The 17,823-nt window shown below is 30.8% G+C and overlaps 2 protein-coding genes across 2 annotated transcripts; one reads left to right on the top strand and one right to left on the bottom strand.

The window, feature by feature from the left end:
* On the bottom strand, positions 1–1,284 carry LOC137806220 (nudix hydrolase 1). Its single transcript, XM_068606216.1, has 2 exons — positions 1,094–1,284; positions 1–528 (listed from the first exon to the last, which is right to left on the bottom strand). The coding sequence occupies exons 1-2, from the start codon at positions 1,245–1,247 to the stop codon at positions 227–229; spliced, it is 456 nt and encodes a 151-aa protein (XP_068462317.1). The 5' UTR covers positions 1,248–1,284; the 3' UTR covers positions 1–226.
* A 1,896-nt stretch (positions 1,285–3,180) lies between these two features.
* LOC137806219 (phosphoenolpyruvate carboxylase 4) lies at positions 3,181–14,169 on the top strand. Its single transcript, XM_068606215.1, has 20 exons — positions 3,181–3,492; positions 4,835–4,998; positions 5,166–5,280; positions 5,502–5,579; positions 5,700–5,768; positions 5,912–5,990; positions 6,270–6,346; positions 6,430–6,525; positions 7,057–7,195; positions 8,098–8,232; positions 8,620–8,684; positions 8,760–9,032; positions 9,980–10,105; positions 10,179–10,280; positions 10,352–10,498; positions 10,645–10,743; positions 11,006–11,094; positions 11,289–11,415; positions 11,508–11,714; positions 13,129–14,169. Exons 1-20 carry the CDS (start codon positions 3,337–3,339, stop codon positions 13,951–13,953), a joined length of 3,168 nt encoding a protein of 1,055 aa, XP_068462316.1. The 5' UTR covers positions 3,181–3,336; the 3' UTR covers positions 13,954–14,169.
* Positions 14,170–17,823: the final 3,654 nt, after the last annotated feature.

The raw sequence follows: 17,823 nt of genomic DNA, 5'->3' as shown, positions 1-17,823 counted from the left end.
TTTTTAATAGATATCACATACTCATTCTTTATATAAAAGTGAAAGTCCTTACAAAACTTATCTATCAAAACATCATATTTTTCAAAAATTACTCCAATCTAAGCATGTCATAGTGAACTACAAAATCCACTCCAACCATGAAAACAACAAACACATAAAACCTAACCCAACACACATAGTTAACTAAGCAACCTCACACAAAATGATTAACAAACATAATTAGCAATTAAGAAAATGGGTTAAAACCTCCTTTGACCATTCTCTCAAGAGGCCCAAACAAAGGGTGTGGCAAATGATCCCACTCATACCACTCCCAACCATCACACTTGTTAGGCTCAAGATTCTGTGGCACTTGCTCTTCTTCCACATCCACACCCATCACTGATCTCATAAAAATGGTCACATAGTGACACTTTTTTGGTTGCTCCAACATCACATTGTTTGTTACTGTTAAAAACTCACTCTTCCCTATCTCCAATCCTGTTTCCTCTTTCACTTCTCTTGCTGCACATTCTTCAAAACTCTCCCCTGAAAAGTTTCAAATGCCCCACATTTGTTGAATAACATTCAAACTCACTACTTTTTATATGCTTCCTTCTAGTTATAAACCATTATTTTTCACTTATGACAATGACAAAAAGACCAATCCTAGTATGTTTTAATTATATTTTATTGTAGATGGTTAGATTTTAATTTTATAACAACTACTTTAAAAACTATATTTAAAGTAACAATATTATAGAAAACAAAAGCAACACTCTGAGTTAAAACCATAATAATACACATTCTTTAACATTTTCACATACTCTGTTCTCTTCAATATAATTCATGGTAAAGGTAATATGGTAATTATATATTGATAATTCTAATTTTTTATACAACTATATTGTAATTCACAATTTATTATTTTAATATTTTTTTATATTATTTAATTACAAATTTATTTTTATTATATATATATATATTTTAAATCTACTACAAGATTGTATAAAACTAAAAAAAATTTCAAACTATCATTTTCCATTCATATTTTATTTTAAAATATTTAGTGGAAAAACAGAGAATAATAAAAAGAAGAGAGAAAGGGACTGACCGAATTCGAGGTGGCCGCCGGGGAGGGCGTAGGTGGCGTTTCCGACCGCCGAGCGGCGGCGGCCGAGGAGGACCGATCTGCCTTTCAAGAGAAAAACGACCACCGCCACCCGCGGCTCCGGCGTCGGGTCTCCAATGTTGGTGTTGTTTTCCATTTTGGTCTCTTCTGATTGAAATCTGTGTTGCAGTGTTCCTCTGTTGCTCCTCTATATAGTGAAACGTCAAGTTCTGCTGGACTATTCCAATAGTTAGACGACACGTGGCGTACTGGGTTTTTCTCGGAACCTGACCTGCTTGGTCTCCAAGCATTTTATTTTAATACAAAAATTCAAAAGGTTTTTGCCTATTTGATTCCGACTTACTATATTCTGATATTATTATTATTATTATTATTATTATTATTATTATTGTTATTATTATGATTATTATTATTTTTAAAAATTGTAAGAAAAAAAAATTAAAAAAAGTAACTGTCATAAATTTTGTCTAAGAAATTGAACAAAAGATATGTATTCTCTTTTCAATTTTTTCTATGAACATTTCTAGGTAAGGATTTCAAAAGACTAACCCATCTAAAAAATAATATAAAAAAATTATCACAGTCGAAATTTTTTAAGATATTTTGGATTTATTTTGTTCTCTACAGAAATATGCTAAAAATTCTATATTGAAAATCAAGAAATGAACTAAATCCTTTTTTTTGTATTTAAATATGGTATTATATGTTTGGAAGTAATTAATCACTAACATATACTCAAAAAAAGTTATTTTATGATATAGTTGTGCTTTGTTTATAATAAATATACTTACTGAAACATAATAATAATTTTGTATTATAGTTTTTAATCATGAGATTACATAATTTATTAATGAAGATGAGAGAAAGTTGAGATTATAAACATGATAATAACAGTGGAAATTCGACTTTCGAAAAACCAAATTCTCTGTATTTTTTTAATAAGTGCTACTCTTGGGAATAACGTTCCCTTATCTGTTTGTGTAATTTTTGTTTGAAAGGTTATAATTTGAGAAAAAAAATTCTTATTTCATTATTTTTGTTTTAACAGTACATTTTTGAATCCATTGATAGAACAAATCATGGTGATAATGATTATAAATAACAAAACAATATTTAAAAATTATTTTAAATTATTTTTTAAAATCATTAATGAATTTATTGATGTTATTTGGTGAATGTTAGTAATTACATAAAAAAAAGTTAATTACAGTGACTTATCCAATGGGTATTGATTTTCGTAAAAGGCATCGATTTATATATGTAAACTGACTAAAAAAAAGCTTTTTACTTAAAAACGAATGATTACCATTATAATTTAATCAAATATTTTTCTTAAAGATAACTTTTTTGAATTTCTCTCTTAACTCTTTAACATTTTTCTATCACATACTGAAATGAAATGCATTTTTTTTTCAAAGATAAATTATTTTTATTGAAAATAAAAAAATCCAAACACCTTTCAAATAAAAAAGTATAAACCTATTTAATTATTGGTCTTTTGGAAATTATGATTAATCTTAATCTATATAGTATAAAAAAAATACTATATAACACGTATAATATCTAAAGTGTAGGATATTATATTATATAATTATAAATTATATATAAATTGATAATAAAGATTGATATACATTAAGTAGGACAGATAAATGTTTCTCTAATTAAAAAAAATTTGTTATTATTTTTATAATTCTAATAAAATTTTATATAATAAATTTAAATAATAATTCTAATAAAATTTTATATAATAAATTTAAATTTTTAGAAAGTTAATGTGTTTATTTTTTTAAAATTGTGTTAGAAATATATTATAATTTTCAAAAATTTAATAAATATTTTTTTTAATTAAAGGGTTCACTAATACATATCCTACGTAAATCATACTAAATTTTTATGTTTGATACATATCACAATGTGTGAGTCTCATTTACTTTAATGTATCCGAAAACATTGGAGAAAATAATAGTTAGTTAGTGTTTTTTTTGACTGAGAAAAGAAACGAAAAAAAGAAATGATCACGTAAAATGTTCTTACAATTAGTGGGAGAAGAAGAGTCACAATTTACAACGTCCCTTCCTTCACAACGTTCCTTCCTTCACGCCAGTTTGTTACACTTTGCCTCCTTATTACTATGCGCCAATTTCTTCTCTCTCATCCCTCTCTTCTCACACACTTTCTTCTTCTTCTTCTTCGTTTTTCTCTGTTTGGGTGCTTCTCTGCCACCAATGACGGACATCACTGACGACATAGCGGAGGAAATCTCCTTCCAAGACTTCGACGATGACTGCAATATGCTCGGAAGCCTTCTCAACGACATCTTGCAGAGAGAGGCTGGCCCAATCTTCGTCGACAAGCTTGAAAAAATTCGAGTCCTCGCTCAGGTTTTCCTTTTTCTTCCATTTCACATTCTCTATAAATCCATCTTGCTCTTTTCTTAAATGGGTCTTGCTTCTTTATCTCTATTATTCACGGTTTGCCAAACTTTTGAACGTGAAAAATTTAAGTTATTCAAAAGAAAGGACTTTGAGGGTCATATACATTCACATTTAACTTAATATGTGATACCCCAACAAAGATATGCATCATTATTTTGTATGAAATGTGTTTTCTCTGTACACCCATCATCAAAATCTCATCCTTCGTTTTTTTTTTACAAGAACATGATATCTAACATTTAAACAATGGCTTTACAATCTAGTTTTAAGAGTAATATGAACGTTAAAAGTTATTTTTGTAATTGTAGAAAAAGAAGAAAAGAAAATAAGAGATTGCAAAATAATGAGTGAACTTATTGTCGTAAAAATTTGTTGGAGTATATAGATATTATTTGCTGTTTTGCATGTTACCATATTAGAATATTTTTGTGTTTTATCGAGGATAAGAAAATACTAATTAGACTAGAAAAATTTGACTAGTTACTTTTTAGGGGGTTGTCATTAAGAGATCTTAACATAGTTTTCTTTTGATATTTCTAATATGTTTCTGAGTAGTTGAGGATGATATTAATTTGATTTTGGTGGGTGTTTAAGTTAAGATCAGTATTTATTTTGTTCTTCTTATGATTTTATCAAGGTTGGCTTGTTTTGATTGGTGAGAAAGAGGACAGAGCAAGCACTAAGTTGTTAGTGTTTTCTACCTTGATTTTATGGTTTTTGCAGCTATGGAGTTTGTTTCTATGCTGTGATTTCATCACTGTTTTATTGAGAGTCTTTTGGTTGTTTAGAGAGACTCACCGGGTTGTTAATGATTTTCTTTCAAGTTGTTGTGATTTATTTATTTTTTGTTCAATTGTGAGGTTGAAGAATGGCATGGGTAAGGCATTTAGTGTTTCATCGTGCATGCATGTGAAATTCCCATTTATAATAATTTTTTTCATCCCTTTATTTGTTTTTGGTTTTGGTTCTCGTTATTTTATTTTAGCTCTTTTAATATACTTAACCTAAATTAATTTTCAAGCTTTGATTTTTAACTTCAAACTAAATTAATTTTAATTTATGAAAAAACACTTTATAGAAAAGTTCAGTCAAATACATTCAAAGCCTAAAATATAGAAATCAAAAGCAAATTCAATTGTATACAATAGAAACAAAAGCATATTTAATTTTGATTGTCTCAATAGAAGAATGCAAATGTTTTTGTAATTGATTATCAGTGTAACTGTTTTTGCATTTGCTGGCAATCCTAGGAATTGAAAATTCCTTAACATATTTTTTTTGTCTTTAGAGCGCTTGTAATATGAGACATGCGGGGATTGAAGACATGGCTGAGCTGCTAGAGAAGCAATTGGCTTCAGAGTTATCCAAGATGACACTAGAAGAAGCTCTCACACTAGCTCGTGCCTTTAGTCATCATCTTACTTTGATGGGTATTGCTGAAACTCACCATAGGTATTAACTACTTATGTTCCCTTTTCATTCCATTAGTTGATATTTGTTTGTGTGAGCTCTGTGCAAAAAATCAGCAATATCTCAAAATAAGCTCAACATTGATGAAATATTTCTGTAGTGCATGATTTCCCCAGTGTGATAGTTTTGAGCAAGTTATGCTTGTGCAGGGTTCGTAAAGGAGGAAACCGGGCTCTTATTGCAAAATCTTGTGATGACATATTTAACCAGCTGTTGCAAGATGGAGTTACTCCAGATGAACTTTATAACTCGGTTTGCAAGCAGGTCTGTTATTTTCATTCTAATTTATTGTTAATCTGCGTAGTCTGTGAGATATATAGATGAAAATAAGTAAATGATCTTTCATTGTTTCTGCAAGTTTGCAAAAAATTTCGTTTTTGATATTTAGTGAAACATTATGTGCTTATCACCATGGATTTTAACAGAATCCATTACTAATAGTTGCTATTGCTATTCAAAATCCAAATTTATTTATGTTGACACAGGAGGTCGAAATTGTTCTTACAGCTCACCCCACCCAAATTAATCGCCGTACCTTGCAATACAAACACATTAAAATTGCTGTGAGTTCACTTTTCTGAATAAATTCAATTGCCGAGACTTGAGGCTTGAACTTTATGATATAATCTCTCAATATGTTTTGTTACTGTTTTTTCTCTAACTACTTTTTAACCTTCATGCAGCATCTTTTGGATTATAATGATCGACCTGATCTTGGCCATGAAGATCGAGATATGTTGATTGAAGATCTGGTATAAGCACTAGTGTTTGTACACCAAAAGTAAAATTCCATAGGGTTTTAGGGTGGTATTAATCTATAAAAGTGTAACAGTTAGTGAAATTTCTTTTCTAGCAAACTTTATTCTATTCTCATAAATCATATTGGCTTTGGTAGGTGAGAGAGATAACTTCAATATGGCAGACAGATGAACTTAGGCGTGAAAAACCCACACCAGTCGATGAAGCCAGGGCCGGTAAACTGCTTGAGTATTATATGTTTAACAACATTTTAACTCTGAGCAAAAGTTGTTTTAGTTGTTCCTTAAGAATGCTCTCTGGCCTTTTTGACCAAGTGTTCAAGAGTTTTGTGTTTATTGTCCCAAAAATGCTCTTAGATGAACGCACAATGGCTTAATCTTTTAGGATACACAGTCCTTGATATTTATCTTTCAGCTGTTGAATGATTTGATACACTGTTAAAAATAGAAGTTGAAGAACAAGAGCCTCTTGGTTTATTTTTTCAATTCTCCCAGGATTGAATATTGTGGAGCAATCACTCTGGAAAGCTGTTCCTCATTATTTACGTCGAGTTAGCAGCGCTTTAAGGAAGGTATGTCATCTTTAATGTATGTCTGTTAACTCGTACATTCTTTCCCTTTTAAGATTTTCAATGCAATTTACCCTTCCTTGCAGCACACAGGAAAACCACTTCCATTGACTTGTACTCCGATAAAGTTTGGATCTTGGATGGGAGGTGATAGAGATGGAAACCCAAATGTGACAGCTAAGGTAGCACTTTCAAATATCCATTCATGCTACCTTAGTTTTCTAGTAGTGGAAGCATAGTTAAATCTCTAATGTCATTATATTATTCAATCAAGTTTAATGATGATTGAATTCGGAAAACTGTAGACAAATTTCAATGACAATTTACTTATATAAATATCATATTAAAAATTACACTTTAAATCCAATTCAACCTTAATTTACTCTTTACAAGAACTCTATCAATTATGTTGTATAATTTATGTAGCTAACATTACATTTGTTGATATTACTTGTAGATATAAACAAAATTTTCTCTTGTAGAAAATTTAATTTCTGATAGTAATTGATCCATCTTTTCTTCAAGTTTGGGGTTGAAGGATGCGCTTTTCTGTTTCAATTACTGAAGTTTGTGGCATGTGATAACCAATAAATTACCAAATTTTTTCTTTCTTACCTAGGAGTGGGGATTTTCTTGTAGAATATATATGTGATTTTGATTTGATGATGTAATTCAAACTTAATTGTGTAATTGACTTTCCTTTTGTTCTTCAGGTCTCAAAAGATGTTTCACTTCTGTCGAGATGGATGGCAATTGACCTCTACGTTCGGGAAGTGGATAGCCTGAAATTTGAGCTATCCATGAAACGGTGCAGCGATAAGTTGTCAAAATTGGCACAGGAAATTCTGGAAGGTTTTTTTCTGTTTAGTTTTGTGTTTGGTGATATCTTCCGAATGCTAACGGGCATATCAGTTATCTTTCTTTGATATAATGTGACCTTTTGGATACTGTTTGTCAAGAAGTAACACTTATTCATGTGCACAGCATTGAAACACTTAAAGATAGTTTTTTTGGGAGGTTAAATTATCATGTTAATTTACTTTCCTTTTTAAAGCCTAACTATCATCAATTATGTCATTTTTATTAAAACAAATGATGATATTATGCTCTTTGTATTTATTCTTGAGGTTTTGGTAACGCATTTAATCACCTTTCTGGTATTTTCTTTATGCATTACTTCTTTGATGCATCAAGGCATTTTCCTCTAGTCATTGAAATGGCTTTAAAGTTATTCCGGTGGAACTCATTTGGCTATATTAATAACTCAAACTCGCCAAAATATACAAGTATATGCGTGTGTTTTTTCCCTTCTACTTTTCTCTGGTTTCCAAAGGCATCAACATGATGACATTGGCTCCTATCCAATCTCAAAGTCAAGTCTCTTCCAATTGAATGATATGAAATAGGCTAGATGCACACGTGTGGTAAAAGCTTTGAGGCCATTTTAATTTGTTTCCTAGAATGTTCTTTTCTGAACGATTCATATAATGAGGAAACAAAATCTACTTTTTCATATGGCAAGTTTTCTTCCAGCAAGACAATTGTTTGTTGAAAATATTTTAAACTTTTGTATAATATAAAGGTATAATATGATATTTGATGATGCGGTGTAAGTGGAATGGTTATCCATTTATTGTTTTATTTATGTACTTTCAATGTCTTTGCAAGAGATACTGAAGATGTTTCCTTATGAATTGTTTTCTCTAGAGTATGCTGTCACTGTTTGATCAAGATGATTACTTCTTTTTCTTCAGAAGCTAATGATGAGGAGAATCACCGTGAGCTTTGGAATGAATCTAGGAGTGTAAGTCAAATGAAGTATTCTAGCAAACAAGGTTCACCACTTCCAACTAAACTTCCATCTGGAGCTCATTTACCGTCTTGTGCTGGTACACATAATTTTGCACAAAATTGATGTTTGTTTTATTTTCGTTTGGATGTCGTGTTTTTTAATGGCAACGTCAATTTCATAACATCTTGTCTGTTTTAGTGCAATGTCCTTTTTTCTAGAAACATACAAAAATACTTGTATGTCATTTGTGGCTCCTAACTCTAATAATAACTAATTAAGGAATGATGCTCCTTGCTGATTACATGAATAGATGAATTGGAATTCGTCTAATCTTAAAAATAACTTATCATGATGCCATGCATGAGGAATAAAGTGCAATTTTATTAAGAAGATGATATATATAAATTCTTCCCAATCAAGTATATTTTATTAATTTAATATCTCTTATAACGAAGTTCTATTGTGTACGTTTTATTTCATGTAGAAAAGGGTGGATCTGAGCATCCCAGACTCATGCCAGGAGCTGATTACAAGCAATTCAATCCCAAGGTAGATCAATAGAGTAAATTTCTGAATTTTCCATTTAATCCTGGATAATACATGGGTAAACAAATTATCTGATAGGGTGGCGAGATTTCAAGTTCAACTGAGAGCAGTGGTGGCAGTCCCAATGTCCGTTCATCAGTACCAATTTCACCAAATTCCAGTGCTTCTTCATTAGTTTCAATGACACGCTCTCCCTCTTTCAACTCTAGTCAACAACTTCTTGCTCAGAGGAAATTGTTTGCAGAATCCCAGACAGGAAGGACCAGTTTCCATAGGCTTTTGGAGCCAAAGCTACCTCAGCTTCCTGGAATTGCTCCGTATAGAGTGGTCCTTGGAAATGTCAAAGATAAGGTATTACTTCACCAGTGGTTCAAAATTGGCCTCTTGGACCCATATATTCTGCTTCTGCTGTTGTATTTTGTACAAGATTATGTTGTTTGTTTCCTAGGACTTAAGCATCATAACCTGTCATATACTATATTGGTTCCTGTGCAATTTCTATAAAGGATTTAAATTAAACTCCAGTGGCCTTTAACTTGAAAATGAAAAAAAAGTGATATTGCATACCCTTTTTTTGTTTGTTTGGATTGGTCGAAGGTTCATTTTGGTTTTAGAAGTGAAGTTGTTTGGCAAATAATTTTCTAAGATAGAGAATCCAAGACCATTATTTTTTTGTCTTCATCTTCTGTTCATGTTGTTGGCTTGATTTTCCCATTAGGAAAAAGAAAGATGATTATGAAATCAAGTGGGCAGAACCATTAATGAATGATATTATTGCAGAAAATGTTGTGGCAAATAAATCATTGATTTCAACATATAGATATTTTCGGTATTATTTCTAGGTAAAGAGTGATGAACTTTTGAACTTGAATTTGACATTACAGATTTGAAATTCAATTGCAAAATGCCTTTATGTAGAAGGAAACATTGAATACCCATGGATTATAAACTTATATGCATTATTAGGAGCTACGGTGGATATTTTGAAAATCGTATTACTTGTGGTAAAAGACGGTTAAGTGCACTTATCTTCAGATCAAGCCTTATTTGCATTATTCCATGGCTTTCATAACGAAGATTCTTATATAGAAAACATCATATACATCAGTATATGCATGTGAAAAATATACTTTTCTAGTTTTGATTGAATGATGTCCATGGAGGAATTGTATTTGGTGGGCCATTACGACTAGTTCATATACATTTTTATTGAATGTGCTGGTTTTATACATTGTCCTGTTACTTGGAAATCTAGTATAAGGTAGTAATACTGTGCATGATCTGTTCCATGTGTTTAGCTTCTGAGAACTCGTAGACGGTTGGAGCTTCTTCTCGAGGATGGTCCATGTGAACATAATCCTACGAATTATTATGAAACAACAGATCAGCTCTTGGAACCTTTGCTCCTTTGCTATGAATCTTTGGTACTTTTTCTTTTTCATACCCTTTACCCTCTAATGTTGTGCATAATTATCATTTAGCTCTACATTTCTCCAGCAATCATGTGGATCTGGGGTGCTAGCTGATGGTCGACTTGCTGATCTGATTCGAAGAGTTACTACTTTTGGCATGGTGTTAATGAAGCTTGACTTACGGCAGGTAATGTGTCAAAGTTTTTTGTTGTTATTGTTTGGATAATCAGTTGTGGCCTGAAATTAGCAGTGTGACAGGAATCTGGCAGACATGCTGAAACGCTTGATGCAGTTACAAGGTATTTGGACTTGGGTACATACAGTGAGTGGGACGAAGAAAAAAAACTTAACTTCTTAACTAGAGAGCTGAAAGGGAAGAGACCACTGATTCCCCCTAGTATAGAGGTGAGATTGTTAGATTGTTATACCAAATGCTAGCTTTGCAGGTTATGTATCCAGTAGGACGGTTAGAATGTTATACACTGATTTTTTCTTCATTCTATGCTCCTGAGTTTCTGTTTTTAATTGGACTCTTGATCTATTCTTTGTAGGTTGTTCCAGATGTTAGAGAAGTCTTGGACACGTTCCGAACTGCTGCTGAGTTAGGAAGCGATTCATTTGGTGCCTATGTGATCTCTATGGCCTCAAATGTATGATTAACTACCATTGTACTTACAAATTATAACTGCAAAATATGCATAATCGAGTTATTGAAACACTTTGCATTACGAATTTCAATGCCAAACCAAACTCCTTACAAACACTATCTTTTACTTTTCTTTAGCCCCTTCTTTCTTAGTGTTTGTTTTTGCATGAATTTTTTTGTTTCTTTCTATATTCTTTTCATCTGATGTTGATATTCAGATGTCTAACATCTTTTCGTTTCCGTTTTTGTTTGCATCTGGTGATCAGGCCAGTGATGTTCTAGCAGTAGAGCTTTTGCAGAAGGATGCACGGCTTGCTGTTAGTGGAGAGTTAGGAAGAGCTTGTCCAGGTGGAACGTAAGTATGGAAATGAAATGTTTGTCATAGTTTTCAAAAAACAGACCACAACCACTTTTGTTAAGCGGCAAATTTACAACTTCAACCACAATTCAAAACCCTTTTATCTAATTGCAAAGGTCTTGATGTGAAAAAATGTGCTTGTAAATTGCAAAGGGCTTTTGAACTTTATTAACAAAATGTGTCCAACATAGGCTGCGGGTGGTTCCTCTATTTGAAACTGTAAAGGACCTGAGAGGAGCTGGTTCAGTTATCAGAAAGCTTTTGTCAATAGATTGGTACCGGCAACACATCCTTAAAAACCATAATGGGCATCAAGAGGTACTTTCTAACCACATCTTCATTTCATTTGTGTTGTGTGTACTAGCTGTGACGTGAATTCATGTATTGGTATTACAAATTTCTATATGCAGGTCATGGTTGGGTATTCTGATTCTGGTAAAGATGCTGGGCGTTTCACTGCTGCTTGGGAACTCTACAAAGCTCAAGAAGATGTTGTGGCTGCATGCAAGGAGTATGGTATTAAGGTTACTCTCTTCCATGGCCGTGGAGGGAGTATTGGCCGCGGTGGTGGCCCAACATATATGGCCATTCAGTCTCAACCACCCGGCTCTGTCATGGTGGGTTTTATAACATAACCTTAATACTTTGAATTTTAGTCCTATCTTCCTTTTATAAACTTAGAACCGGATAATGCCAATTTATAATGTGTTTCATGATTATAGTTGGTCATGATTATTTTTTAGTTTTTATCACCAAAGTTTATTTTTTTGTTGATGTAGTCTGTGTTAAACATTAGTGGTGTTTTTTTATTGATATCAAACTCTAGATGTTAGTCGAGTTGTTTTTCAGCAAATCTCCATCAAAGCTCAAGTGAGGATTGTTCTCTTCTCTCCCAATCTTATCCAAGGTTTTCATGTCCAGGGATGCCAACTAAAGTTTTTTTTAATCAGCATCAATGATACCTTTTTTTGACCAATGAAAGTCAGATATTTTAATCGATGTTGATATAGGTTATATTTTTGTTGACATTGTTAAGATTATTTATCTGTTTATGTCATTTAAAATTATTTATTTGGTCAATGTTAGTCAGAATGTCAGTAAAATTTGTATAGATGAAGTCTGTCATACTTATTTTTTTTTGTGTATGGTGAAATTGTTTTTCTATTGATGTCATTAGTGTTATTCTTTTTTTCTAAAGTTGGTCAATTTTTTTTTCTAATATCAACTGAAAAGTTAGAAAAGAAACATAAAACATCTGTCCAAAGACTTTGAGAAGGTAACACTTAATTAATGCTAGCAAAAATAATTGTGACCAGCATCTAAAGTAATCTCACCTGCTATTGATTGAGAAAAAAATATATTTCATATTAAAACAAATTTTTGTATTAGGTGGTAAGTGAAATCATTTATACAAAATTTAAATTGATTTCGAACAAAATATTTGAGAAAATTAAATAATTTAAGATTAAAGCCATTGAAATTCTATGTTTAAATTTCTTAAAAATTATGAAATTAGTTACCTAAACACAAGTTATTGTTGTTATAAGCATTATGCTCATTAGGATTGAGGTGTTAGGTCATGTTTGATTGAATTCTTCTATGAAGAAAGTAAAAAAACAGTGAATCAAGTTTCTCCTGTAAAGTTAAATCAACATATGCACCTCAACTTTTCGAGAAGTTGGGATGAAATAGCTCTTTTAAAAATTAATTCAGAAGTTGATTTTAACTTTTAATAGGAGAAGCTCAGTTACTTTATCTTATTATTTCGTTCTCCAATAAATACTTATACAAGAAGTTTATAGTTAACTTGATGTATACTTCTCATTGTCATGTGAACTATTGAATTGCTTGAAGGGTGAAGGTTAACATGGGAACATATGCATTATTCTTGGTCTGTTGTTCACTATGTTAATTTTTGAGTGTCCTACACCATGAAATTGTCTGGTTTGAAACTCATTTGTTTAACAGTCTCTGGTTTGAAAGCAGAGGTACAAGCATTGTTCTGAAACCAATGATACTGATGCATTGTAGGGAACCCTTCGTACAACTGAGCAAGGAGAGATGGTGCAGGCCAAGTTTGGGTTGCCACAAACAGCTGTTAGACAACTTGAGATATACACAACAGCTGTCTTACTTGCTACCCTTCGTCCTCCTCTCCCACCGCGTGAAGAAAAGTGGCGCAATATGATGGAAGACATTTCAAATATCAGTTGCAAGTGTTACCGAAGTGTAGTGTATGAAAATCCAGAATTTCTGTCCTACTTCCATGAAGCCACACCTCAATCAGAGCTTGGCTTCCTCAACATCGGTAGCCGCCCCACAAGGCGGAAGAGCACCACTGGAATTGGCCACCTCCGTGCCATTCCCTGGGTGTTTGCATGGACTCAAACCAGGTTTGTTCTTCCAGCTTGGCTTGGAGTTGGAGCAGGTTTGAAAGGTGCTAGTGAGAAAGGACAAACTGAAGAGCTAAGGGCAATGTACAAAGAGTGGCCTTTCTTCCAAAGCACCATAGACTTGATTGAGATGGTTCTTGGAAAAGCAGACATTCCTATTGCCAAGCACTATGATGAAGTTCTTGTCTCTGAGAAAAGACAAAAACTTGGAAGTCAGCTAAGGGAAGAGCTCATCCAAACTGGGAAGTTTGTGTTATCTGTTAGTGGGCATGAGAAACCTCAGCAGAATAATAGGAGCTTAAGGAAACTGATTGAGAGCAGGCTTCCCTTCCTCAATCCCATGAACATGTTGCAGGTAGAGATTCTCAAGAGGCTAAGAAGTGATGATGACAACCTTAAAGCCAGAGATGCCTTGCTTATCACCATAAATGGCATTGCTGCTGGGATGAGGAACACTGGTTAAGTTCTCAACAAATATACACAATTTTTACTGATTTTGTATGTTGACATGCTCTTACCCACTTTCCCATTTTATTTTTGTGACCCTTCCTAGGATTAGGTATATGCTAATGAAAGATTAATGTAGCCAAAAGCCTTAGTCAAATGTTTTTTACACTTGCACAGATAAGATTAATATAACTTCAAAATATGGGATGGCTATTTCTCCCCTGCTTTTTCATTTTCTTATGACTATTTGTAACACCCATTATATTAAATAAATATTTAATCAAGTAATTTGGCTAATTAATATGAGTAAATTTTTTTCTTTAGTTTTAATAAAAAAATTGTTTTAGATTTATTACATGGTATTAGCCTAACTAATTGGACATTCACAACTTAGTAAGTTTACCCTTAGGCCTAAACAATAGTCTTTGTCATCATTATCCAATTGTACATGTTAGTATAGAACATAGTAGACACAATAGAAGAAATATACATTTCTAATCTAAAACACTTCTCAAAGTAAATGACAATAAGTAAAATTATTTGTTTTGCTATAAATATTTTCTACTTTCTTTCCACAATCTTAATTGCTTTAAAGGTCTTTCTTTCTCTTTAGACTTTTTATTTATATTTTTTGTTTGAATCCATATTACAAGTAAAACTTAATTATTAAAAGGAATTGTGTTTGTGTTTATTTGTTTAAATTAAATAATTGTTTTCTATTATTGTGTTTCACTTTGCACAACTTTAGCTATTGTAAATTAATTATGAGTTGAAAATAAAGTAATTTGTTGCTGGACATTGTAAAAGAATCCCTTAAATTTTAACATTAAACAGTACCAAACTATAAATTTTCATATACAGACACTCATATGTCATCACGGTACTAATTTTATATTTAATAGAAAGAAACTTATAATTTTTTGTCTTATGGAAATTCCAATAAAAAATAATCACTAATTTTAGTGCTTATAGAGGTATGTTCTACCTTGTGTTAATCATTTTAGTATCAATAATTATAATATGTAGAATAGATATAATTATTACTAGATAATTGAAAATTCACTTTTAAATTAATTGTGATACAAGAAAATACTCCATCAAATATTTTTTTTTTAACACTTCATCAATTTTAAAATTTAATTTCATAAAAGTCAATTTTGAAAATAAAAATCTAGAAGTAAAAAAATTATTATTATGAAATAATCTTTTTGGAACAACTAGTTTACCTTTCAGAATCTAGATTAACTATTTTGCTTTCAAAATTCGATTACTAAAGTCGAGGTGCAAGAAAATATTTGAGGGGTAAAAAAAAAATCTCCTTTTTATTATTATGGAGGCTTGTAGGTTGGACCGTCTCGTCCTTGACCCGTGCGAGTTGTAAATTATGCAGAACGAGTCTAAAACTTTATCTGCTTGCTCATATATTTTTATCAGTATACCTTAAAACTAGCTTATAAGATCAAATTTATACTTATATATATTATAAAATCTTCTTATATTTTTACGATGTAAAGATCTTCAACAATTCATATTCATCTTTTAATTATATATCATTTCTTAACATCCAAAAAAATTATATTGACACGTGCATGCTTTCATATCTATAAATTATTATTGTGTCTTGTGTCTCTCTATTTTCTTATATTAGAGACTGATTTTACTTTATAGTATTGTAATTTCGTTCTAGCCTAATGAGTTTTTTACATTTACCGTAGTGTCAATATTTAATGTTTATAATTTATATTTTTTTATTGATATTAAAATTCACTAGTGACTATAGTAACATTTGGATGAATTTTGCAAAGCAGAGAAATCACAGGGAGTCAAATAAAAAGGCAATTGAGATAAATTTTAAATTGTTCCAAAAATAGTATTCCATAACAATAAATCTTATTTTGAAATATTCTAGAATGAAAGATTCATAATTATTAAAGAAACTAATTAAAAATTAGATATTCTAAAATATATTATTAGTTTGAAAATATACTTATTGTACAAGTTCTGCAGAATGACAAAATTAGAAATACATTTTAAAACGAAGAATCTAAAATGTATCAATACATTTCATAATGCATTTTTAATCTAAAATGCATATTCTATTCTATAATACACAATTCAGAATATATTAATATATTATAGATTTTTCATTTTAAAATATAATCTAAATTAGAAATATGTATTTCAAAATTATAATCTAGAAAGTTACTCGATTCCAGAACTGAATGCTTACCATTGATAATTTATTTTCAGATGGTAAAATTGGAATTTCAAATTGTATGGAATTACATCTTGAAAATATGGGGAGTGCATAGTGTAAGATTCTTTGTTGACACTTATATTTCCCTATCCAAAAAAAAGTCGTATACCATTTCGATGGGCTTTTTTCTTCCTTTACCTCCATCATTATTAACTGCACCCCAATATTAACAAAAAAAAAAAAAAAATCCTCTCAATTGTCATTGTTGTCGTCTTCATTCTCCAATACACTTTTTGAGAGGAAGAAGAAGAGAGATAACTCATTCTGAAAAAAAATAAACTGGATCTGGAAGCTATCAAACATGTTTCTAACAGTTTTTTTTTTTTTAATTTTTTTTTTGGAAAGCTTGTTCTGAAAAACTCTTTCTCATATTGTATATGTTGTAAAAAGTTTATTTAAAAAAAATTGTTTTGGAAAAGTTCTGAAATATATTAATGTCTTCAAAAAAATGTGTCTCATATTGAAATTTTGTTCTTAAAATTTTATCCCAAAAATCATATTCTGATAATATAAGAAAGCTTCTGTAAGATTTTCAAAACAAATAATCCAAAATTCACTTTTATAAAGGGTAAAATGGTACTTTTAAAAATTATGGGTGTACAACTAAAAATTATGGGGTGCAGGAAGTTTAGGCCTTTGGATGGTAGCATAAGCCCATCTTTTGAAGATCTATAAAAAGGATTGTGAAATTATTGTTGAAAAAATTTATATTTAGAAATCAAGTAGTTTGGACACTATTTTCGCCTCAACTTCACAATTTATCTCAAACTTCCAACAGAAATTACCAACAAATTTTTACGTCAAAAGACAAATAAAGAGACCGATCTTTGACAACAGTCAAGTCACATCAAACTCCAAAAAACATACAAACAAAAACAATTTACAAAACATTAGTCTCCTTTATTTTAATCCCTTATACAAAAATCATCATATTATTGTAAATTTACTATTTTTTATATTAATGACCCTAAAATTTATGTGACAAATTTATAACTAGATGATGATATAAACTATTTTACATCACTATTAAACTCATATTTTTGTGTTAAGGTACAACCCCTAATTGCATATTAAACAAAATTGCTTCTTTTACCTAGACACTTAATAAAAACCATCAAACCATCTAACCAAATTGTGAAGTCATTTGTATAAGATCTCTACCAAGCATATAAAAATAAGTACTTAAACAAAACCAAAAAAAAAAAGCATAGCCATATTTAAATATGTTGAAATTTAAGTTTATAGTTTTAAGAAAAATGTTATTGAAGGAAATTTTTAAATTTTAAAATAATTTTTTGTGTGTATGAGATGATACTTACAAACTTCTAAATAAAAACTAATTTTAGATATAAAAAATAATTAGTTGCTATAGTGACTAAATTAGAGACTATTTTAGAGACTAAAAATTTGTTTAGTTTCTAAATTAGTTTATATTATGATTAAATAGTTTCTAAATGTGTATCTAATTAGCTACCAATGTTTTTGCTACCAAATTTAGAATCTAAATAATTTGTAGTTAAAACATTGGTAGTTAATTAGATACCAATTTAGAAACTATTTAACAATAATAGAAACTAATTTAGAACCCAAAAAATTTTAGTCTCTAAAATGGTCTATAATTTAGTCACT

Source organism: Phaseolus vulgaris, chromosome 3 (genome assembly GCF_000499845.2).
Source record: "Phaseolus vulgaris cultivar G19833 chromosome 3, P. vulgaris v2.0, whole genome shotgun sequence".
NCBI classification, from domain to species: Eukaryota; Viridiplantae; Streptophyta; class Magnoliopsida; order Fabales; family Fabaceae; genus Phaseolus; species Phaseolus vulgaris.
The sequence above is the reverse complement of the archived record's forward strand: the minus strand, read 5'-3'. Positions and strand labels throughout refer to the sequence as shown.

Coding starts and splice junctions, on each gene's coding strand:
- LOC137806220 (XM_068606216.1), bottom strand. CDS start 1,247: ATGGAAAACAACACCAACATTGGAGACCCGACGCCGGAGCCGCGGGTG. Junction 529..1,093: donor CGGCGGCCACCTCGAATTCG/GTCAGTCCCTTT, acceptor GAAACTTTTCAG/GGGAGAGTTTTGAAGAATGT.
- LOC137806219 (XM_068606215.1), top strand. CDS start 3,337: ATGACGGACATCACTGACGACATAGCGGAGGAAATCTCCTTCCAAGAC. Junction 3,493..4,834: donor AAATTCGAGTCCTCGCTCAG/GTTTTCCTTTTT, acceptor TTTTGTCTTTAG/AGCGCTTGTAATATGAGACA. Junction 9,033..9,979: donor TTGGAAATGTCAAAGATAAG/GTATTACTTCAC, acceptor CCATGTGTTTAG/CTTCTGAGAACTCGTAGACG.